This window comes from Lactuca virosa, chromosome 7 (genome assembly GCF_052849685.1).
Source record: "Lactuca virosa cultivar CGN04683 chromosome 7, Lactuca_virosa_CGN04683_v6, whole genome shotgun sequence".
Classification (NCBI taxonomy): domain Eukaryota; kingdom Viridiplantae; phylum Streptophyta; class Magnoliopsida; order Asterales; family Asteraceae; genus Lactuca; species Lactuca virosa.
This window is the reverse complement of record NC_136432.1, coordinates 71,308,645-71,334,240: the sequence shown is the minus strand read 5'-3', so window position 1 is coordinate 71,334,240 and position 25,596 is coordinate 71,308,645. Positions and strand designations below refer to the sequence as shown.

Genomic DNA, 25,596 nt, shown 5'->3' with positions numbered 1-25,596 from the left:
CATACTCATCTCTATTTATAACTTTTTTCATCTTACACCAAACAATTTTATGTAATGTAATTTCAAATATTTATATATCATAGAAATTCAATCGGTCAACATATCATTTACTGAATATAGTCAATATATACCAAAAGCGGACAAACCACACAGGCCCACACTCCGTCACCCTTTCCATGACTTCAAAGTTCAAATATATTTCATCTTCTTCATCACCATTCCTGATTCACACACCATCTCGATAACAATGGCGTCTCTGCTATGGCTCTGTGTCCTAGCAGCCGTCATTCACCCCTCATCCACTGCCAAACAAACCTACATTGTGCAAATGAAGCACCACCAAAAACCCACATCATACCTCACCCATTCCGATTGGTACTCCCATCACCTACAAGCTCTCACCTCCGTCACCCATGACGCCCTACTCTACACCTACACCACCGCCTACCACGGCTTCGCCGCTTCTTTAGATCCTCAACAGGCTCAAGCACTTCGGGAATCGGATTCCGTCCTCGGAGTTTACGAGGACACAGTTTATCAGCTTCACACCACCCGAACTCCGGAGTTTTTAGGGATAGAGAACGAGTTGGGATTCCTGACCGGTCAAACGCCTCAACAATTCAGCGTCGCTAGCAACGACGTCATCATTGGAGTACTTGATACCGGAGTTTGGCCTGAGTCGAAGAGCTTTGACGACTCCGGGATGCCCGCCGTGCCGACGAGGTGGCGAGGTGAGTGCGAAGAATATGAAGATTTCAAGGCGACCTTATGCAATAAGAAACTGGTAGGTGCCCGGAAGTACTACTACGGGTTTCGTAAGGCAGCCGAAGTAGAGATAATGAAAGAAAAACCCACACCCCGTGACTTAAATGGCCACGGCACTCATACGTCATCTACAGCGGTGGGGTCTCAGGTGGGTAACGCCACTCTGTTTGGGTATGCTACCGGCACGGCGCGTGGAATGGCGGTCCACGCAAGGGTTGCTTCTTACAAAGTCTGTTGGAAATTAGGCTGTTTCAGTTCCGATATCCTTGCTGCCATGGACCAGGCCATCTCCGATGGTGTTAATGTGTTATCAATGTCTCTCGGCGCCGGTCCTATGCCTTATTATCACGACCCGATTGCAATCGGCGCGTTTAAGGCTATGGAAATGGGTGTGTTCGTGTCGTGTTCCGGTGGAAACTCGGGCCCTGCAAAGTCGTCAATTGCCAACGTGGCGCCATGGATAATGACAGTCGGTGCCGGGACTCTCGACCGCGACTTCCCGGCTTACGCTGTTCTAGGAAACGGCAAACGGGTTACCGGCGTATCGTTGTACAGTGGGAAAGGAATGGGGGATAAACCGGTGGAATTGGTGTATAACAACGGTAATCGGAAGAACAGTTCGAGTAAATTGTGTCTACCCGGGTCGCTTGATTCTGAACTCGTCCGTGGTAAGGTGGTTTTCTGTGACAGAGGACTGAACCCTCGAGCGGAAAAGGGTATGGTGGTGAAGTACGCCGGCGGGGTCGGAATGATACTAGCGAACACGGCGGCGAATGGGGAGGAGCTGGTGGCGGACAGCCATGTATTACCAGCGGTAGCGGTGGGGCGAAAGGTCGGCGACGAGATCAGGAAGTACCTGAAAACAGAGGCCAAACCGACAGCGGTATTAAGCTTTGGTTGGACTGTGTTGGGGGTGAAGCCATCGCCGGTGGTGGCAGCGTTTAGCTCGCGTGGCCCTAACAAGATAACACCTGAGATACTGAAACCAGACGTGATCGGACCTGGAGTTAACATCTTGGCTGGATGGTCCGGCGCTAGCGGACCCACCGGAATAGGTTCCGATGACCGGAAAACACAGTACAACATAATGTCAGGCACCTCCATGTCCTGCCCACATATCAGCGGCTTAGCAGCACTCCTGAAAGCGGCACATCCCAAATGGAGCACAAGCGCCATCAAGTCCGCTCTCATGACCACCGCATACACAGTGGACAACACGAAATCGCCGCTACGTGATGCCGCCGGAGGCGAAGCTTCTACACCTTGGGCCCATGGAGCAGGTCATGTGGACCCACATAAAGCGATTTCTCCGGGGCTTGTCTATGATATATCAACGAAAGAGTATATCGCGTTTTTGTGTTCCTTGGGGTACACCATGAAGCAGGTGGAAGCGGTGGTGAACCGGCCGAATGTTACTTGTAGCCGGAGATTTAGGGATCCGGGTCAACTGAACTACCCTTCGTTTTCAATTGTTTTTGGGGAGTCGAGGGTGGTGAGATACACGCGGCGGTTGACGAATGTTGGACCGGTGGGGGATGTAAGTTATGAGGTGGAAGTGGAAGCACCTGAAGGTGTTGAGGTTATGGTGAAACCAGAGAGGGTTGTTTTCAAGGAGGTGGGAGAGAGGGTGAGGTATACTGTTACCTTTGTGTCGGAGAAGAAGAAGAAGAAGGGTGGAGATGGAGCATTTGGTCATGGTTTTGGTTCTATAACTTGGAAGAATGGTGAAAACCGAGTTAGGAGCCCTGTTGCATTTAGTTGGGTATAGTATAGTCAATAGTCCATATATATGAAAGGCCTTCATGTTACTGTTATTGTTCTTGAGAAGACATGGTATATATCTTTTCTTGAATGAAATGTGGAAATTAAGTTACAAGTATTGCAATTAAAAACATAACAAAAATTTAATATATTTACATAATAGATTGATTAACTACATAAATTCTTAGTGGCCCACTCACACAATAGATGATTGGTCTTTTTGTATTTAAAGGAATTTTGTTTCATTTTTCCCAATTGGATACTTTAATTTTTTTTTTAAATAAAATATCTTAGGTAAATTACACCATTCGTCCCTCGTGCATATGTCAGAAAGCACGTTTAGTCCCTATTTTCAAAAATTAACTCGGACCGTCCCCTGTTTGTTTAAAACTTGCACATTTCATCCCTCTAAACATAAAAAGTCCGTTTTGCCCTTATTTATTTATTAATTATTAATTACTAATCCATTAAAAATATTATTTATTAAATATGTGGGCCATTTGTATTCCATTGGAAAATTTCTTAAGACTACCATCACTACTAGCCTCCAGTCACCACCACCACTAACCTCCGGCGACCGTCACCGCTACCTCTGTTACTAGAGAAAACACATGCAATCCATGTTCTAATCCAAAAAAATGCTAACCCAAAAATCCATTCAAGACATCAAAGCTATTTAAAAAATTAAATCCAGAAATCCATTCACGACATCAAATTCATAAATCAATACTTACATAAACTAACACACATACATACATAGACAAAAAACTACAAATTTGGTTTATATCTTCGTATGAATATGAAGAAGAAACCCCTATATGAAAAAAAAAACTTCTGATGCAAATTCGATTTCTTATGATTTGAAGCCTAATCAGTCAGATATTGGTTCGATTTCTTCTGAACAGTCAGATATGAGGTGCAATCGTGGGAAGAAAACGAAGGAGGAGGAGATGGGGGTTTAGTCGGAAACAACAAAGGCAATAACGAGATCTAGGGTTTGGCCTCCACAAGTCGGGTCCCAGAAATCGCTGTAGTTCGTGGTCGCCAGATGATTTCGTGGATCGATCAGGGGCAGTCGACATTGGTCGCAAGGTATCCTTTAGTCGAGTCTGTTGGTGGTTGAGTCCACATTTCCGACATGAATCGAGGAAGGGAAGTGAGGTGGTGGTCAGTGGCGGTGGTTAAGCAGGTTCTGGTGGTGGTTGTATCTCCAGTCGCCAGATTTTGATTTTAAGGGGAGGTGAGGGACAATGAAGAGTGTGAATGGAGAATTAGGGTATTTCTAGGTAAATGGGGGGGGGTGATAGGTTTAATTATTTATAAATTATTAATAAATGTAAATATAAAGGATTAAAATTTATTTTTTGTTTTTCTTATAAAAACAAAATAAAACAGTAAGGGCAATATAGTCATTTTATGTTAAGCAAATGATGAATTGTGCAGATTTAAACTAACGAGGGATGAAATATGCAAGTTTAAACCAAACGAGGGACGGTCCGAGTTAATTTTTGAAAATAGGGACTAAACACGCTTTCTGGGATATGCACGAGGGACGATTGGTGTAATTTACCCAAATATCTTTCAACAAGACTTTGTTTCAACAATACTAAACTTCCCTTTGCCACAAAAATTATCTATGAAGATTCTTACAATAACTAATGATGAGAAAAAACCATGAATGAAAAAGGACATGATATCACAACCCGAGTTGACCAAGAAAAAACATATTTTCAAGTTAACTCAAATAGATTAACTATTAAGATATTGTTTGTTTTTTGTCTGTAGATCTTCTTGGTCACTTCTGTCTGTGCGGCATAGACCACGTGCAGACATTAAGCTTCGCAGACTGTTTGCTTTTTTGAAGAATGCAGACCTAAAAAGGTCTGCACGTCCTCTTCTTGACGCAGATGTGGACCAGAGTCTTCAAACATTTTCAGACATCTTCTATTCTAAAAAAAACACATATATCTTTATTTTTTAACTTACAACTTTATCTATTATAAACGTTTTTTTTAATTACAATACTAAAAGAAAAAAGTTCGGTGACACAATAATAATTTTTATGACAAATTTATAAATAAAGATTTAATTACAAGGTCATTGAAGCTGTTTATATAAACATGAAAAAAATTTTAATATTGTTTTATATTTTTTGTGTCAAATTTTATAAAACATTATTTAATGCAGTATCATTCATTTTTTGGAAAAAATATTTATGACCAGTTTTTAATTGATTTAATTGAAAAAGTAAAATGAAAATTTTGAAAATTTCATTTAAAATCAAAGTTTATTTCCATCCAATTTATGTGTTAAATATTTTATCCCTGATTACAATGTTTAAGTATAGCTTTACGACAAAAGTTTGTTTGTTTTTATCAAATATATACGTTAATTCATACCATTTTATTTTCACTTTTATACAATAATATATAAAAGTTGATCAACAATTGTTAATTATCTATAATAAAGTTATAAAATTATTGAAAAACTCTTTGAAAGCTTTTAATAAGTTTAATTAGATTTTAGTTGATTCTAACAGCCTGCAGATGTTAAAAAACAAACAGTCTTCATATTTCAGACTGCAGACGTTTGGTCCACCTCTTCTACTACAAATGTCAGCATATATGGTCCGCATGGTCCGCAGACTGCAAACATTTTGCCTCAGAAAAAACAAACAAGACCTAAATCTCGTTTTACCTGTTTACTAACAAATTTGCAATTAACAATGAATATTAATGATTAATTTACTAACATTAAAAGAATTCAATGAATTAAATATCGGCAAAGCCTAATAAGCTAGAAAGCAACCCAATCTTCGGCAAAACTTTTGGCATCCTACTTGAATTTGATTTATCTAGCACAAGGTACCCCAAAGTTTGTATTGCACCAAAAGTTGTGAGATTAGAGTTGAATTATCCAATTAGATTTATCTTCTAATATCATTGTGAAAAATATAGTGATGTAAATAATTAATAAATTTGATCAATAATAGGGTACAATTCATGAATTGATGTGTGTTGCTACTCTTTTTATCCCATCTATCTATTTTAATAAAACACTTTAGTTTCTCCACATGTCTCTTCTACATTCGTTTTCAGCTAAAAATGTTTTTACCTCTATAACTTCACGTTTTTAATTAATATTTCGGAAATCATTAATGTGTATAACTCATTCCCGGAATTGTAGGATACTTTATAAACAACAACTTTTAAAACAATTAGGAAGTATATACGGTCACATGTAACATGTAATTAATAATATACCATTCTTTCCATCCATATAATCCATTTCATATATATATATATATATATATATATATATATATATATATATATATATATATATATTCTAACTGATCTGCTCATTATGATAAATTAATTTTTATTTTTTTATTGCATACCTTATTGAACTAATTACCATAAACATTCTTCAATTTGGCCTAAATTACTTCTTTAACTTTGAGCATTCAATATAGAATCCCTAAAAAAAACCCCTACAAAATTATATAACCTTCGAATCTTATCTCCAAAACTATTAATTTCAAATTTCAAAAAAATATCTGACAATTGATATTTGCAAATACAATTTCAACCATCATATCTTCTATTTTAAAAGAGATTTCAATTGATTATCTTGCTCAATAGCATTATATTTGCAATATATATATATATATATATATATATATATATATATATATATATATATATATATATAACCCTTTTAGCAATCGATTTACAAAGACTTTCTGTTGTAGATCCTACGCAAAAGACATAATCAAAAGAAGATAGCCTTCTCATCATTCTATTTTTAAGAATAAGTGTATGTCCTTCTTCCGTAAGGGGGTGTTTGGAATTGCTTTTTAAACAAAAAAAGTCTTTTTTTTTAAAAGGACTTTTTGATTTACGTCTTTTTTCCGAAAAAAAACTTTTAAAATGTGTTTGTATAAAATTTTGAGGGTGTAAAAGAGAAAATCAAAAGTTATTAAAAGTCACAAATCTGTGACTTTTTAAACACCTCATTTTTCTTCTTATCAAAAAGTTAATTTAAAAAATCTTTTGAAGTTATCAAACAACTTTTTAAACTTTTGACTTTTTAAAAAAAGTCAAAAGTCCAAAAAGTCATTTGAAAAGAAATGTCAAACACCCTTTAAGTCCTTTTAATATGTGTAGGATGCTTTTCTCGATTTTATATGTTTTTATTGATGTATAGGTTACCATTCAAAAGAACATTTCATGTTTGAAAAGTTTCCCCATTACCGATTTTTCTAGCACAAGGTACCCCAAAGTTTGTATTGCCCCAAAATTTGTGAGATTAAAGTTGAATTATCTAACTAGATTTATCTTCTAATATCATTGTGAAAAATATAGTGATGTAAATAATTGAGAAATTTGATCAATAATGGGGTACAATTCATGAATTGATGTGCGTTGCTACTCTTTTTATCCCATCTATCTATTTTAATAAAACACTTTATTTTCTCCACATGTCTCTTCTACATTCGTTTTCAGCTAAAAATGTTTTTACCTTTATACCTTCACGTTTTTAATTAATATTTCGGAAATCATTAATGTGTATAACTCATTCCCGGAATTGTAGGATACTTTATAAACAACAACCTTTAAAACAATTGGGAAGTATATACGGTCACATGTAACATGTAATTAATAATATATCATTCTTTCCATCCATATAATCCATTTCATATATATATATATATATATATATATATATATATATATATATATATATATATATATATATATATATATATATATATATATTGTAACTGATATGCTCATTATGATAAATTAATTTTTATTTTTTTATTGCATACCTTATTGAACTAATTACCATAAACATTCTTCAATTTGGCCTAAATTACTTCTTTAACTTTGAGCATTCAATATAGAATCCCTACAATACATATATATATATATATATATATATATATATATATATATATATATATATATATATATATATATATATATAATACAAACCTTACTATTTCTAAAAATAGATTTAAGACGTCCAAACCATTAAGCTAATAGTACAAATAATCAACAACAAAATAATATTAAAATTTAAATTTAACTACATCGTACAAAAAATAATACAATGACTACAACTGGATAATGCAATACATAAAAAATTTATTTTTCATTTTGAACGGGCTCATCTTTCCTTTTATCTTTCCCTCTTATCTAGCTTATCTTGACTTGGTTTTCTTCGCAATTGAACTGCTTCCCATTTAATTCGCTCCTTCAAGTTCAAAAAGCTGACTTGCAGTCTCCGATCTTCCATTATCCCCAATTTTCCATGGTCCTCTTTTTATCCATCTTCATCCTTCCCCAAATGATTATGTGACCCTTCATCTCAGTTCTATTTTAGATTTTAAGGAAGTGAGTGTTCTCGGCATTCCTCTATTTTCTATGGGAGACTGATTCATATTAAAAGGTTAGGGTTGTCCTCCATTATGGTCTCCATTTCTTTTCAATGTTATCAGCTATTGTCGTCTTTCTCTCTTTACCACCATCACCCGTTCATTTCCGAAGATGAAGACGAATTGTTTGAATAGTCGTTCAGGTGCACACATTTCCTATGTCTCGCCATTTTTAATCTAGCATTTGTGTTTGTTCACTGCACCCATAAAACTCGCAGTCTTTTCCTAAACCCTATGAGGTTGTTATTTGGCTTAAAAAACCAATGCACAAATTGAAGACGCCTCTCCACCAACACCGACTTCTGTTCTTCCCCAAAATGTCGGTCTTTTCCACCTGTTTGTTAACAAAAGTTGAATCCGTCATCCCAATCAAAATGCATATCTAACCAATTTCAACATTTTACATTTCAAAAACCAAAATTAAAACCCTAACATCCTAATTCCGTCAATTGGAGACCATCACACCACGGAAACCAGCACACCATTGAACAAAGACTGGATCTTTACCACTTTCGCCCTTCGTTTTTCTCTAAAACATTCCAAACCAATGTTGGCTTCATCATTCACTGATTGAATTCGGTGGGGCCATTTTTGTGTCTCTCTCATTCGTTATCACTTCTCCTCTCAAAAATGTATGTCATCGCCTTTATCAGATCTTCAAGCACACATGTAAACAAACTGCATGTATGATTTTAAACCCTTAAAAACATTATTTTTCATCTTTCTTCTTGACTTGTGATTAGCTCTGAACCTTGGAACCCCACAATTGAGAAGTTGATCTATTAGATGATCGGAAAGGCCCCCGCTCATTAATCTTCACATTTTATCAAGATTTTTGTGTAGGGAAATGTTGGTACGCATATAGGTAACACTGACCATATATTGTATGTTTCCCTTTTTAATATTTAGCAAAATTATCGGTATATGTATGTGTAATGTTATGTTTGTGAAAAGTGTAATGTGATGTGTGTATGTGTCAAAAAACAGAAAGAGTGTGTCTCTGTATGTATGTATGTATGTTGTGGTATGTGTATTGTTGTGTGTATATGTGTCAAAAAACAGAAATTATGTGTATGTGACTATATGTAATGTGATTGTGAGTGTGCCACCATCTCATCTTCTTTATATGATTCCAATTTCCCAAAGCCTCTCATCCACAACAACAAACTGTTCTTGAGTTCTAACAATCTAAAGGTAACATTGTTTTTTGTAATATAAGCAAGTTATGTTGGTTTATTGTTCCTTTTTCTCCATTGTGAAGGCATTATCATGTTTTGTGTCTTTTTGGTATGCAAGAGAACTGGCCATCAAGAAGGGTTTCAATGGACCTATCTAAGACGATTTCCACTTGAAAAGCATGTTTCTTCTGTAAACTCAACTTCCTACTGACAGAAATTTGTTCTCTTTGGTAGCATACTGTCACTGATTTTAATAAATCCTTCTTGCTTTGTCAAAAGGGGGTGATTTTCTTTAAAAAATTGAGTTCACCATAAGGAGAAAGGATGAGTAACATGATGCACAATGGTTTTAGAGATGGTTCTTCCCTTGGATTTTCTGAAGGTTTTGAATGTTTTTAAATATTATTTCGGAAATCATAGTAATTTTATAACTCATTTTATGTTGTTTTGCATAGTCACAACAAAGAAACGAAAAGAAGGAACAATAATGGAAGGAGATTGTGGAATATGACAACCCTGACCTCTGTATATATTTCAAATTAGTAACGGATCATGCCAAACTCCTTCTTAAGTCCAAATTTCATTCATGCCTCGACTGATTGAGAATATATTTTCCATTGATACTGGATTAATGCCTTTGATGCTAGCAATTCCTGAGTGACATCTTTAAAAATTAACTTAATTTCTTAAAACTCTAGTCTGAATTAGGCATTCTTTCTTTTGCGGCTGAAGGCTTGAAGGGACACCACAACAATGCAGATTTAGTTATAAGTAAGTCATAATTACTTTGAGTTTGAAGCTAAAACATGTGTTCTCCGAGCTTATATTCACTTATGTTTTAATTGCAAATTTATTTTCCTTTCATAGCGAATCTTACGCGTTGAAATATTCACTTGGATTCATTTTCAAGTAGATTGCATAGTCATGTGCTTCCTAACCCTAAATTTCAAGGTTGATTTTCCAGGTAATATATAAATAAAAAATGTAAATAAAAATCTGAAAAATAGTAAATATGTCGTTAGGGACCATTTCTTGATTTTAGGATAAGGGCCGATTAGGAGACAAGTCACTGTGATTGTTGGCCTACCTTGATTGCATATCTGTCAAAAAAAAACACAGTTATTACAGGTTTCTTATATGGTGTCATGTGTGATGATGTTGTTTATGATGCATGAAATTCACAGGTTGAGAAAGTGGATCTGTTTATGAATCATTTTAGTGGTTATTTACTCTAAAAATCCCAAAAATGTTGAGTTCATAAGTACTTTGAACAATCAAAAGGTTTTGTTACAGTTTGAAGTAGTAGAACCCAAAAATGTTGTTTGTACACGGGTCATGAATTAGGGAGACCATAAATGTTTGTTGTTTTTATGATTTTTTTATATTAAAGGTATATGTGTCTTATTTTATGTTTTATTTATTATAATTTTAGGGTTGTTATGCTAATTTCTCATCAGATAGTTATTTTAGCATCCTTATTTTTTATATATTCCCCTGCAATGCATTGTCTTTTATTATTCTCTCAAATGCCAAATGGCTAGAGGTTATCATTTCCTGAGTTAATGAGTGATAATATGATGTTAATTTTTGCAGTGAAATATGGATTGATTCTTTGACCTGCATGTATTTAATTTCATAACCATTTTATATACCTAATGTCGTTTTATTAAAGTATTTTATAAAATTTTATCATTTGGAGTACATTCTGAATAGTTATCAAATACAAGGATGCTTGGCTGTCCTTTTTCATCCGTTTGTTTATTTCGTTTATTCATTTCCCGATTTATGTTTTCTGGTTTTATTTATTCCAATTTAGTAGTTTTTTCAAACGATAATAAAATCTCATGATGTTTCAATGGTTATGGAAATGATTGTGTTGATTCATCGATGACAGGATCAACTTCTTGATCTCTGCACAATTTCACCAGTTAAACACAAGTAAGATTCTAATACCAAATCTTATATCCACCATATGCAAATGCAAGAACAGAATGTGAAGCCCCACAAGATAGTTTACAAGTTTTGAAACATAAGGGCATTTTAGTCCATTACACGCATCAAACATGGAGTAAGTGCGTCTGCAACATCATTTTATTTCAAATTCCTTTTCTAAACAAACGCGTTGGTGTATTTTATCCTTTTTATCATTTGAAAGGTATATGTATGTCTTGTTTGTTGGTTTTTCTTTGTTACAACTTTAGGGTTGTTTATGCTAATTTTTCACCAGGTAGTTATTTTAGAAAAGGCCGATAATGAGTGAGTTATTAGATAAGGTTGTTAACGTCTCTATTTTCTTCATTATTACTTGTAGGTTAAAAGCAATTGTTAGAAACAAAATTTAATTGATTTTTTTATTATAGCATTATACTCTCGCCTTCCTATATATTTATACTTAACATGATTGTATGTTTTCTTGCAGAAGGTGTTGAACACATCCGTTGGGCAACGATGATGCACAAGATTCAAGCTAAATCCCGCTCGATTTTGTAAGCTAGGATCATGAAGAGAATCTTATGATAATTTATAAAATAATGGCGACAATATAAAGTAAAATTCACATCAACCAGGTTTATCTGTTCTCAACAGGGAAGTTTTATAGTGTCTAATTTTGAAATGGCATGGTTTTGATTTTACTTATAAAGGATTTCTGCAGACTGTACGTATAAAGGGCCATACGGTTCAACTAAATGCCTCGGGGATTGTAAGAAATCCACTCAAAACCTATGAGTCAAATCTTATTTAATATATTTATCAAAAAGTACGATTTTTTGGTCTTATAGACCTAATCATACAATTAGATGGGACGACAACCTTTTTTTTAGAAATTTTATGTATCTAAGAAAGAATGAGGACTGTGATGAGGAACTATTGGTTTAATATGTACTTTTATAATAAAAAACATGTATTTTTTTTATCTCTTAGGTAGACGATCAATTTAGCAATTGTTTGTGACATGTATGTGCTTTGTTATCATGACTTCTTCTTGAGGTAGGTACCCATTTTATCAAAACTAAAAAAAATTAAGATTTTTGATGTTAAAACAAAAAAGTTAATGTTCATTTAAAACAAGTTTGTTTTATATTTTACGGTTAAAAATAAATTTACATCTTCTGAAATATAAATTTGTAAGATAACTATATTACATTATGTAAAGAAAATTATACACATCAAGTTTATCATTAAAAGTTTAGCAATAAAATCCTAGACAACAATATAAAATTATTTGCAATTAGTAATTTAGGAGTTCAAGCTAACAATATTCAATAAACAGCTAAAAAGAATTACCAAAGCGAATTGTTGCATGTACGTTTTTTACTACTGGTTTCTAATAAAAATATAAACAAGAAAACATAAAAATACAAAGTACCATCGGTTGTTATAAGATAAAGACATGAATACTTAATTGATCACAATCACGAATGCTTGATCACAATGCTTTAATTTTCTAACCAATCATATTATCTATTAATGATTATGGATGTGTGTCTTTTTAATTTTTCTAAACGATTAATAGAAATCACGTTTTTCAATCCCCCACCCCTCCGACTTCACAATCCACAATCCATGAAAACCCTCTTGAAACAAATTAAAAATCATTGATGCATTGCCTATACTTTTAATATCAAATGTTTCCAATATAAAGTTATTCATTGAAAGATAACAATTTGATGAATTAAAACTATTCGTTTACCAGAAACTATACGACAAAATAAAATATTAACCACTTTCCACAAAGAAACCAATTAGCAAAAATAACTATTTATTATATCAATGTTATTCAAATAAAAACTATTCGACGAATGAAAGTAATCACCCTACTAAATTATTCTCAACCGCCGCTTTACGTGGGTAACGGCTAGTGTGTGTGTGTGTGTGTGTATATATATATATATATATATATATATATATAACCTTCGAATCTTATCTCCAAAACTATTAATTTCAAATTTCAAAAAAAAATCTGGCAATTGATATTCGCAAATACAATTTCAACCATCATATCTTCTATTTTAAAAGAGATTTCAATTGATTATCTTGCTCAATATCATTATATTTGCATATATATATATATATATATATATATATATATATATATATATATATATATATATTTCTAACCCTCTTAGCAATCGATTTACAAAGACTTTCTGTTGCAGATCCTACGCAAAAGATATAAGCAAAAGAAGATAGCCTTCTCATCATTCTATTTTTAAAAATAAGTGTATGTCCTTCTTTCTTAAGGGGGTGTTTGAAATTGCTTTTTAAACAAAAAAGTCTTTTTTAAAAAAAGACTTTTTGATTTAGGTCTTTTTTCCAAAAGAAACTTTTAAAATGTGTTTGTATAAATTTTGGAGGGTGTAAAAGGGAAAAAACCAAAAGTTACTAAAAGTCACAAATCTGTGACTTTTTAAACACCTCATTTTTCTTCTTATCAAAAAGTTAACTTAAAAAAACATTTGAAGTTACCAAACAACTTTTTAAACTTTTGACTTTTAGAAAAGGTCAAAAGTCCAAAAAATCATTTGAAAAGAAATGTCAAACACCCTCTAAGTCCTTTTAATATGTGTAGGATACTTTTTTCGATTTTATATCTTTTTATTGATGTATAGGTTACCATTCAAAAGAACATTTCATGTTTGAAAAGTTTCCCCGTTACCGATTTGTCTTTCATCTTTACACTTTTCCATCTATTTGGTTTAGAAAATTGCTAACCAGTGATTGCCTTCTTCATGTACATAATGCTTCCATACGTGGGGAATGTTTTAGCAAGTTTTTAATTCATAATCATATTCCTGTTTGTTATTGAATGATTGTATTTGTATCTTTATGTGATGAATAGTCCTTAAAGCACATATAAGGCGACACTTCAGCCCAGCCCCTTTTTGGTCTTCAAAATCAAAAGGAAAAAAGGGGTAAGAAAAATCAAAAGAAGTTAACCAACAACCATTTGTAATACTTTTTTAAACCTTTATTTTAAAACACACTAACATATTTTAATAAAATTAAATATTATCCTACTTTTAAAGGATAATCTGTAATTTAATAATAAAACTTGATTTAGACCATTTATAGCAATGTACTTTGAAAGTACATTGCTATAATTGGTGCTTTATGTCTTGCTATTATGAAACACCATGTTAATTGTTTCTGTTTTAAATGTCTATTTTTATATATCGTTTATTCACTATTAAATGAATGGATTTTAAATAAGAAATTTTTACTAGAAAGGGTGAATGTAATTTTTAAATGTATATCTGTAACATTCGTATTTCGGTAAGTTTCCCTTTTATCCCTTAATGCAAAAACTTTAGATTTTGGTCCCTTAGTGTACTTGCCATTTCCGGATCGCGGGACTCATCCACATACGCGGGGGGTACATGGAGTACGCGAGGCAGGAGCAAACCCTAATTTTTACGTTTTGCACCATATTTAAACAACTTTTCTCACCTTTAGATACCCTACCGATCAACCTCCATCATCTTATGCCCTAATATCGAAACCCTAATTGCCTCTTGTGAGTTTTGAGCTTGTAAGTGAGATTTTAGTGGTGTTTTAGTGAAAGAAGAAGAAAGAGAACTCTTGGTGGTTGCTTTGGAGTAGCTTGGGCTTGTAGATCCAGCTTCATCATCATCATTTCAAGCCATTTGAGGTATAAAGTTATCTACTTGATGGTTCATTATGCTAGATTTAGTTTTGGGACTTAGTTTATGCATTTTTGGATATTTTGAGTTAAAGTTGAGTTTTTGATCTACTCTAGAAGTCATGGATGTTAGATCTTAGCTCCATTAAGGCCCCATGTTTATTAAAATGCAAACTTTATGGAGGATATTGGTCCATGCATGTATTAAGATCTTTATTAAGCTCCTTTATGAGCTTTGAGTCCCATTAAGTCATGCATGAGTGTAAAGTTGCCAACTTTACGTATTAAGTCACCCTTAGGGACCAGATCTAAAATTTTGGTAAAAGGCATTAAATGTTTAAGTGCTTAATGAAGTAGTTTGGGAGCCTGAGGCGTACGTTGGGCGTAAGAGCTGAGTACGCCCCACGTACTCAGCAGATGAACGTTTTGACTTACAATTCTCGGTATTGGGCCATAGTTTGGGCTTCTAATATCGGGCTTTGGTGGGCCATTAAACTTTTCTTTTGGGTTTTTGACAAGTATATTAGGCTTCCTTGGATTTAGGCCCATGATGGGATTTGGACCCAATTTGGAAGATTGGGCCATATCGGGCTTTGGGTTGCCACTTATGATTTGGGCCTTTTAAGTAGTTGGGTTGGGCCTTGGTTTTGGGCCAAGTAAGAAAAAGGGTAAAATGGTATTTTACCCTAGTTATGGGCTAAATAGCTTAGATGCTTAGTTATGGGTCGAGATCCAATTATTAATTGGATATTATTTTGATGATGTTAGCGTGGAGATTTTCCGGACCAGCAGACCGAGATTCATTTGAGTGTTTCAGCAACTAGAGGTGAGTTTCCTCACTATGTTTAACGGGTCGAAGGCATCAATGCTAGCCCATGGTTTGTTATGTTTAGGATGCTAGATGTCTGCATGACTCTTGCATATGTTATGTGTTTGTATGTTTACCTGATGGGGCCCGGTGACCATTCTGTATGCTATTTATCTTTGTGATTATTGCATGTGTTATGTGTTTATCTGTTTATATGGTTATATATATATATATATATATATATATATATATATATATATATATATATATATATATATATATATATATATATATATATATACCGGGTGGGGCCCGATGACTGACAGATCTATATGTCGGGCGGGGCCCATTATATGTTTATTATGTATGGTATGTGGCATCCTGGGGAATTCACTAAGATTTGTACTTACGGTTTTCAGTTTATGTTTTCAGGTACTTCTGGTTCAAATGAGGAAGAGCCCAGGATGATTGTAGTGCACACACCACCTTGTTTTGCATTTTATGTTGCTCTGATGTTTTGTGATGTGATTGATACACTTTGTTTCACCATGGTTTCTATAATGATTTTTTGGATAACAATTTTATTAATTTAAAAACGAAAATTTTTAGTCTTAATTTTTGGATGTTACAGTATCTGTGTTTTTTTTGTTCTATAATAGCATCCAACTTTCATAAAGAAATTCATTTACATTAAATTTTATCTTTTTTAGTTATTTTTAACCATTTTTGACTTATACTTTTTCTATAATGTCATCCTACTTTTCAATTTACAATGGTTTACAATTTTTTGTTAAAACATTACTCCCGATTTTTATCCCAGAACTTTACATTTTTTGGTAATGTAAACATAAAAATTGATAAATAGCAATGTATTTAGAATGATCAATAAATTTGATTAATGAAACCAAAAAAAATGAAACCAAACCCTATTTTCGTGGTTTGAGCCCTATTTAAGCTCCTTAACTTCCCCAAACTCATTCCATTCTCACCCCTCACCTTTCCAACACCCTCTCTTGTAATACTAACCCTATGTTGAGCCTTGTGAGCAAAAAGAATGTGTTTTTAAGTGCTTTGGATTGTTCTTGGTTCACATTGGAGAAGAAGGAACTCATTGAAGAAGTGTTGGTTGCATTGGAGCTTGTAGATTGTAACACCCATAAAAATCATGCCAAATTTAAACTTTTAAAAACATTTCAAATCTATTAACCATTACAAACTTGTTTTCAAAATGTGTTATATCAGAGTATCCCAGAAACAAAGTCATAAAAGTGAGGAGCTGTACGATCACGCCTTAGCCTTGACACGATCCCCTGATGTACCTGAAACAATAAACTGAAACTGTAAGCCCGGAAGCTTAGTGAGTTCCCCCAAAATACCCATACCCGCAACAATACACATATAATCATAAACAACATACTGTGGGTCCAGTCAACCATCGGGTTGGAATACCCCAGGCCCTCAACCTTCTGGTTGGAATGCCAACATACTATGGGTCCAATCATCCTCGGGATGGAATACCCCAGGCCCACAACCAACATGTTGGAATGCCCACATACTATGAGTCCAGTCATCCTCGGTATGGAATACTCACGGCCCACAACCAACAAGTTGGAATGCCCAGGTCAATTGGCTTTCGCACAAAGCAGATAAGCCTCAACCGCCAAACAAACATGTGCACATATAACAGATAATCACATAACAGTCTATAGACAACAACTGATCTAACGGCTCATACCACATAACACATAATACCATCCTATCTACCAGGATATCGATCTAACAGATCATACCACATACCTCATAATATTATCCTACCCTCTAGGATACCGATCTAACAGATCATACTAGCATAATATAACCAGATAAAAATCCAAAGGGCCGGCCTTGGTGCCTTAGACCCTTGAGTATAGTGAGGATAACTCACATCGTAACTGCCGACTGGAAATAGAAAGCTTAACTCTCGAATCACCGCCACCAACTCCACCACCTATATCCAACACATCCCAAAGTTCATAAATTCCCGAGATACCCCCAAAAGTCAACTGGTCAACCCTTGGTCATAGTCAAAGTCATCTGGCAAGGTCAACAGTCCATGTTAACCTCAACACGTCGAGCACCCTCAACTACTCGTCGAGTTCTTGCCTAATTTTACCAACTCGCCGAGTCACTCACTGACTCGCCGAGTCCAGGGCAATCTTCATCGGACTCGCCGAGTTACTTATTCGACTCGTCGAGCCCACGACCAACTTCATCGGACCTGCCGAGTCGACCATGCCACTCGCCGAGTCCCTTCAGACCTTTATCCATACAGATGCTTTTTAAGCCATGCAAAGGCTCCAGATTGCAGATCCAACCTTCCAAGGCCTGCTTATCACGTAAAGTTGCAAACTTTACATGCATGCAAAGCTTTAAGGCCCTAAAATGACAAAACTAAGCTTGAAATGAAGTCTAACACTTGAGGGAAGGCTCATACTTGCCGAAGCTACTACCTTTATGGATCTAGAGACCAAAGGGAGTCCAGATCTGAAGTTGCAACTTCAGATCTTGGCTCAAACACAAAAGCCTTTCCTAAAACCCACCCAAAAGAGGTTAAAGATGAGATGAGCCAAAGAGACAGCTTAATACCTTCCAGAGAGTGTCAACTGATGTATATCTTTGCTTCCTACGAGTTCCTAGCTTTGATTTTACTTGTTTCCTCCAAGTGTTCCTCACCAAGATCTCTCTTCCAAGCTCTATCACACCAAAGAAACACACACACATATACAGGATTTAGGGTTTAAGGGTGCCAAGGAGCTGTAAAGGGGAGGCTGGGGAAGGCCAATGATCCTTCAAATAGGGTGCAATACCCCGAGATTTAGGGTTTCATCTGCCAGCTTCTACTTGTCGAGTCCCTTATTGGACTCGGCGAGTAGGTCACTAAAACACATGGACCAACCCGCTGCTACTCGACGAGTAGGGCAACCAACTCGTCGAGTAGACCTTGAAATCAAGAAAATTCTTATATAAAATCGATACCTGAGAATCGAGCCGTTACATAGAACCAGGCTTTGTTCACCTTGACCTTTCTTCTAGAGGTATAAAGTTTGAATCTTGATGATAAAATTGTTAGATCTAGCTAGTTTTGGGTGTTATGAGCTTTTGGTCACTTTAAGTGCATAAAGTTTAGAACTTCAAATTTATGACCTTATTATGGATAAAGTTGGAAACTTTATCCATCTAAACATCAATTGGTTTCAGATATGAAGGTTGGAGACTTGTACGTAATGGATTAAGTTGAAAAAGATGCACTTTTGGGTCCCTTTGAGACTTAAAGACTAGATCTTATTTGTTGAGACGATTCTAATGGATAAAGTTTGAAACTTTATCCAGGGGCAGAGCCATAATTTTTTAATAAGGGGGGCTTAGACTTATATCGTGATATATATATATATATATATATATATATATATATATATATATATATATATATATATATATAGGTTCAGGTGTTTTAAGTAAGTATTGTGTTATTGTATGCATAAATGTGGGCCAATCAAAATTTAAAATATAAATAAATAATTAAATAAATAAATAAGGGTAAATAGATAATTTGATAATTAGTTTCCACAGATAATATCCTATAATTATGGTAACCATTGACTTCAGCTACTAGGCTTTTTAAAACCACCGTAACCCTAATCAAACCATCTCCAGCCGTCACCTCCATCCTTATGCCTCCCACCACCGGCCGCCACCCTACCCTCTTGCTCCTCCGACCACCGTATCCACCGCCCTCCTGTCCCAACCAGATGGCGAGATTGGAGAACACCAACAACACATCCCCTTTTACCGACTTTCAATAGACGTTTTGGAGAAGCTCTCTCTCTCTCTCTCGTCATCTTTATTGTTCGCTGGAAAAACCAAAGAAGAAACCGGAGGCTGCTGCCTCCGATCAAGCCTCACCGGCCCTCCTATCTTGACGAAAAAGCAAGCCTAAGAAGCCCCTGCACCATGTCGATCTCGGCTATGATTTATCCCCTTTTCACGATCCAGGTATGATTTTCGATTAGGGTTCTTATTATATCAATTTGGGGTTGCTGGAAATCTTTTTCACACACACAAATCGGGAATTCCTTGAACATCAACTTGAAACCCGTTTTCTTCTTCTCTCTTGCGATACCACTTCTCGGTCAACATCGCTTGTATGAGAATCCATGGACTCTTCCTCGTTCTCACTCTCAACTTCTCTCCCTCTCTCGATTCCAGTCGCACGCAAAACACACACACAATCCACCCACACCCTCTCTCTAATTCTTCACATTTTTTAGGGGAGAAAAAGGAAGGTGTTTGACTCCTAAAAAGGCAGAAATAATCAAGAATGGCAGGAATCATCTAACTTTCGGAAGTATCTCGTCTGGTAGGCTCAAAAGGGTAAGAAGGCAAGTCTCCCTCTGCTGTGTCGATTTCAGTGGAGAAGAAGTTATTAAAGCTGATGAATTGTTGCGATTTAATACAATTTGATTTAAAATTGATTTTTAAATGCCTTCAGCTGTTAGGAACTTAGGATAGTTTGATCTTTATCTTGCATTTTACTAGAGTTCATGGGCATTATAGAGAAACGTTTGAGTTGATAGTTTGTGTTGGTTGAAATGTTCTGTTTATCGCAACTGAATTGATGAAGACTTATGCAGGGATTTGGGCCATATTCCACAAGCATCAAGAAAGCTGAAAAAGATGTAAAGGAAATGGCCAAAATGATCAACGATTTATGTGGTAAGCTAATTCTATCGGAATAGAATCACGAATTCAAATTTTATCGGAATGGAAACACGAATTCTAATTCTGTTGGAATGGAATATGGATTTTTTCTCATTGATTATACATGTTCTACAATTTTTGGTTATTGGTTTTGGTGCAGTTAACAAGTCCGCTTATTTTTCCAAAGGAATATAGGTTTTTATTTATCATTTGCTAATACGTTATTGGATTCTAAACTACAATTGGATTTGTTTTCACAGAAGTTGATGCTTGAAGAAGTTGATGCTTGAAGAACGGACAACAAAATTAAAAGTGTTTCTTAGCAACATTATTCTTTTAGAATGAATTAGTGTATTTGTTAGATTTTGATGTTTTTTTCCCGATTTGAAAGTTTTTTAGTTTTATTCTTTAACAATAAATGTAATTCTTAACAATTGTTACATGTATTCTATAAGAATTAATGTAATTTTTGTTTCAATTCTTCAATTGCTGGTTCGAGAATTTGTTATTCTACAAAAAAAATTTAAAGTCATGATCAAGAAAATTTGTTATTCTAGAATATTATTATTTTTGAACATACTCAAACTTATTCTGTCAGAATGTCCGAATTAAAAACCTTATAATTAGTAAAAATCGGATTTTTAAAATTAATAGAATCTATGATCCCTTAAAATATGCAAATTTCCTTTATTAAATATGCATTAATTGACTAAAATACCCTTCTAGTTAAATTAGATGATATTTTTCAATTATTTTTAATTCAATAATATGTATTAATCACTTTCTTAAAATAAGTAAAATGATTGGCCCACATTTATGCATACAATAACACAATAATTAGTTTTAATAGAATAACCTAAGCCTATATATATATATATATATATATATATATATATATATATATATATATATATATATATATATATATATATATATATATATATATATATATATATATATATATATATAGGTTTAGGTTCTATGGAAAACAAAAAACCCTAAAAAAACCCTAAAAATCATAAAAATGCATAAAAAAAATACTTAGAGATCACAAAACTTTTTTTATAAAAAATCGCAGCTTTTTATTAAAATTCGCTGAAAAAAAATCAGTTTTTTTTTTTTTTTTTTTTATAAATTTTTTTTTTCAAATTTTTTTTCAGCGAATTTCTTTAAAAACCTGCGATTTTTTCATAAAAAATATCAAAAAAAAGTTTTGTGATCTCTAGGTATTTTTTTTATGCATTTTTATGCATTTTTAGGGTTTTTTTAGGGTTTTTTTGTTTTCCAAATAACCCTTCCCTATATATATATATATATATATATATATATATATATATATATATATATATATATATATATATATATATAATTTCATGTTCAGAAAGTTTTATACCATATTATTTAGTATTAAAACATTGGACTACTTTTCATGGTTTTATGGTAAATACAATCTTTTTAATTTAATAATACATAAATCATAAAAACATATATTATAAGTAAAGAAAAGTGATTGTAAATAATGTACTGTTACTTGTACCACTACCTTTATTACAGTTAAATTCAAAGAAAAAGAAATGGTGACAATGGGTTTTAAGGAAAAATACACTGAAAGCAATTGAGTTAGGGGGGCACAACACCCGCTAGCCCTCTTACTGCCTCCGCCTCTGACTTTATCCATTATGAACCAAAAAAAAAATGATCTTGGCCCTTCTATTCCATCCACACAGGAGGTATGGTGTTTTATTGGGTTAAGAACTTAAAGTTTTGGACATTAAGCACTTTATATCATGAAAAGTCATAAAGTTGGAAACTTTATGACTTAGGACATCATTTTAGGCTTGCATCTGAGTTTTGGACTTAAGGGCTCAATGGAATAATCTCTTAATGGAGTTATGGGATTGGGCTGTGTAGGCTGGGCATACCTGGTGGTACGCTGCGTGTATGAGGTTAACGCCCCGCTTTAAAAATAAAAATATTTAAGATAAAAAATAATAAAGACTTTAAAAATAAAAAATAGACAATAAATATAGGATGAAATGTAGTAGTATATCCCCCCTAATAAATAAATAACTTTTTTGCCACATGACATGCTCTCCTTCAATTTGACAAATGTCAATTTGTGGTAATTTTGAATTAATTTTTTTTCCACATGTCATTTTATGAGTTTTCTTATTTTATTAAATTCTATATAATATTTTAATATAATAATTACAATAAATATAACGATAAATTGATATCAATTTAAATAAGGAGCTTACATTCTAATGTCAAAATTTTTAAATTAAAATTTATTGGTTTTTTTTGTTTATTGATTTAAATTATTTGTTTAAATTTAAAAGATAAAAAACATTTCAATTTTAATAATTTATAAATTTTCTTATTTTCTTATATATTCAAAGTTCTCAATAATTTGTACCTTCATATTTAACTTTTTTTTTATAAATTAACCAATGTAATACACAAGTCTCACAACTAGTTAAATAAATAAATATAATGAATATATATACAATAAATATATTTTTTTATTTTAAAAAAAAATTAATTTACACGTTAAGATTTAACCTCACACAGTTAAGATTTAACCTCACACAGTCACACCTCATAATATTTAATGAAAACTAGAAAAGATTCCCCGGCGTTGCCGGGGTCGGAAGGTATTGCTTTGTAAAGTAAAGTAGCATGTTGGTTGCTTTTTGTCCGTTAATGTGAGGGTAATTTGGTCTTTTCAGGTAGTAGGGACTGAATTTGTCACCATGGGTAAACCATATGGACCATTTATGTAATTTTGGCGGTGGTGGTGGTGGTGGTGATGACAGATGGTGGGTGGGTTTATGGTATTGAGTGAGTATTTTCTAATAAATAAAACATTAATTTAAAACCAAAAAGAGAATGTTAAATCTGGTAAACCACAGGGACCAATCGTGTAATTTTGTCTAACAATAATAATAATGATGAAGGACCATTTCTGCCAAAAGACTAAATACTAATAATATGTAATAAAAGGCGAGGGTTATGAAAAATTCAAACCAAAGTGAAAGGGTTGTTTGTGAACAAAAACATAAAGATGAAGGGTCAATGTTGTAAATTGGAGGACCAAAATTGAAAAAAAAAATCCCACTTTAATATATATATATATATATATATATATATATATATATATATATATATATATATATAATAATTCTATATATATAATATATATATAATAATAATTAAAAATAGTAAATGCCTAATTTTCTCGCTCATACTTTGTCACTAAACCAGAAAAAAACCACCTGCTTCGAACCCAAATAACGAAAACCTAAATTTAATATGATCTTACTCCTCTGTTTTTCTTCTTATTCGACCTGTACTCGGCTTTAGAAGTACTCATTGCAACCAAAATGGAGGACGATAGATTGATCGAAAGAGAAGATGACGAAGAAGAGGAAGAAGAAGCCCACGAAGAGGGAGAAGAAGGAGGGGAGTTAATTCCAGTGGAGAGAATCACACCTAGAGGTATATCATCTGAAGATGAGGATTATGAGGACGAAGAAGATTACGAAGAGGAAGAAGAAGGGGAGTTGATTCCGGTGGAGAGAATCATAGGTATATCATCTGAAGACGAGGATTATGAGGAGGAAGAATATTACGAAGACGAAGAAGCAGATGAGTTGATTCCTGCGGAGATGACTTCACCCAGTGTTTCAACTTCTATTGCCGATAGTAGAACATTTCTAGGGGAAGCGCTAATCAACGATGGCGTGTTGGACGATTCGAACGATGGAGGAAAGGAAGAGCTGATTAGAGGCGAAATTGACGGTTTATTCTGCCCTATTTGCTATGAAGCTTGGACAAACGGTGGAGATCATCGAATCTGGTATGACTGAAACTAACAACACATTGTCACGATTTCTAACATATCTCATAAATTTTGTGCTAGGGCTATTTAGTTTTTACCATTTTGTCTGCCATTTCATGACTTCAGTTGTCTTCCCTGTGGGCATATATATGGATTCTCGTGTATAAAGAAATGGCTTCAAGGACGTAGAGCTTCTGGGAGGGTTTGTCCATGTCCAAACCATAATTAAATTTTTTTTGATTATCTTATCGATTCTCTCTTACGTTTCCATTGTTTCCTATCAGTGTCCTCAGTGCAACGGTTTATGCACATTGAAGGATGTTAGAGTACTCTATACCAAACGGCTTTGTGCTGCTGATGTAGACTTACAGAAGGTTATTACTAATTAATATCTTTGAAAGTTTTACACAGAAAATCTAGTGTTACCCTTTTCCTGATTAAGAAGCAAAGTTTCTGTCTGTAGAGAGTGGGCATACTTGAAGCTAAATGTGCTTATCTTGATGAGAAGGTATGTAGTCTCATGTTGCTTGTTATTTTTCTGTTTGGTTTAACCAGTAACACATTGTACCTCAGGCTATGCATGCAGAGCATGGTGCCAAGCATACTGCATTGCTTGAAGAAATTAATGGCAAGCATACTGATATCCTTGCTAGGATTACTAGTATGCAGCAGCAACAAACAGAGATGAAGGAGCAACAAACAGAGATGCATCGTATGCTCACAGATATACACAAGTTTCACATCCAGAATCATCCACCATGTGATGGTTAGTTTGCACTTCCCTCACCATCTCAAGCATGGTTATGTATATCTCAAAAAGTAGGAAGTCATTTTGGAAGTTTTACATTTAGATTTCTTGTTTGTAATCATATTATGTTGTGGTTTGTGTTGATTATAGCCAACCATGGTTGGCTAAGTTGTTCCATGCTGACATTTGGTTGCTAATCTTATGAATTTAGTTAGATTGTAAATTGTTTGTTCATATCGTTAGAGCTTCTTAATTAACAATTGTGAAAAAAAAAACAATTTTCAAAGATTTGAAAAGCATTTGAACTTATAAAGCAACAACCTTTCTTATTTCTTCCACCTTTATGAATTAAAATGATAAATACTATCAAGCTCTAACAATCCTCCACTTAGGATTTATCAATAATCTTATTAATGTAATGACATTGATTTAACATATAACCCCCACTATGACTTTCTACTTTAATCCCTAATATTGTATCCACTTCATTCAAATTTGAAAACACAGAGATTTATAGTTTCGTTGATACATTTCATATTGATTCCAAATATAAGTATATCATCAATATAGAGGCATAAAATAACACAATCTAGAGGAAATATATTTGTTTGATGATCTATGAGAAAATCAATTTGAAAGTATAACAACATCAAATTTCTCGTGATATTGTTTAG

The 25,596-nt window shown here is 33.7% G+C and overlaps 1 protein-coding gene and 1 pseudogene across 1 annotated transcript; both read left to right on the top strand.

The window, feature by feature from the left end:
• Positions 1–233: 233 nt before the first annotated feature.
• LOC145123423 (subtilisin-like protease SBT1.8 pseudogene) lies at positions 234–2,621 on the top strand (annotated as a pseudogene).
• A 20,948-nt stretch (positions 2,622–23,569) lies between these two features.
• On the top strand, positions 23,570–25,145 carry LOC145123686 (uncharacterized). Its single transcript, XM_079058887.1, has 5 exons — positions 23,570–24,192; positions 24,301–24,376; positions 24,459–24,548; positions 24,638–24,682; positions 24,748–25,145. Exons 1-5 carry the CDS (start codon positions 23,717–23,719, stop codon positions 24,943–24,945), a joined length of 885 nt encoding a protein of 294 aa, XP_078915013.1. The 5' UTR covers positions 23,570–23,716; the 3' UTR covers positions 24,946–25,145.
• The last annotated feature ends 451 nt before the right edge of the window (positions 25,146–25,596 follow it).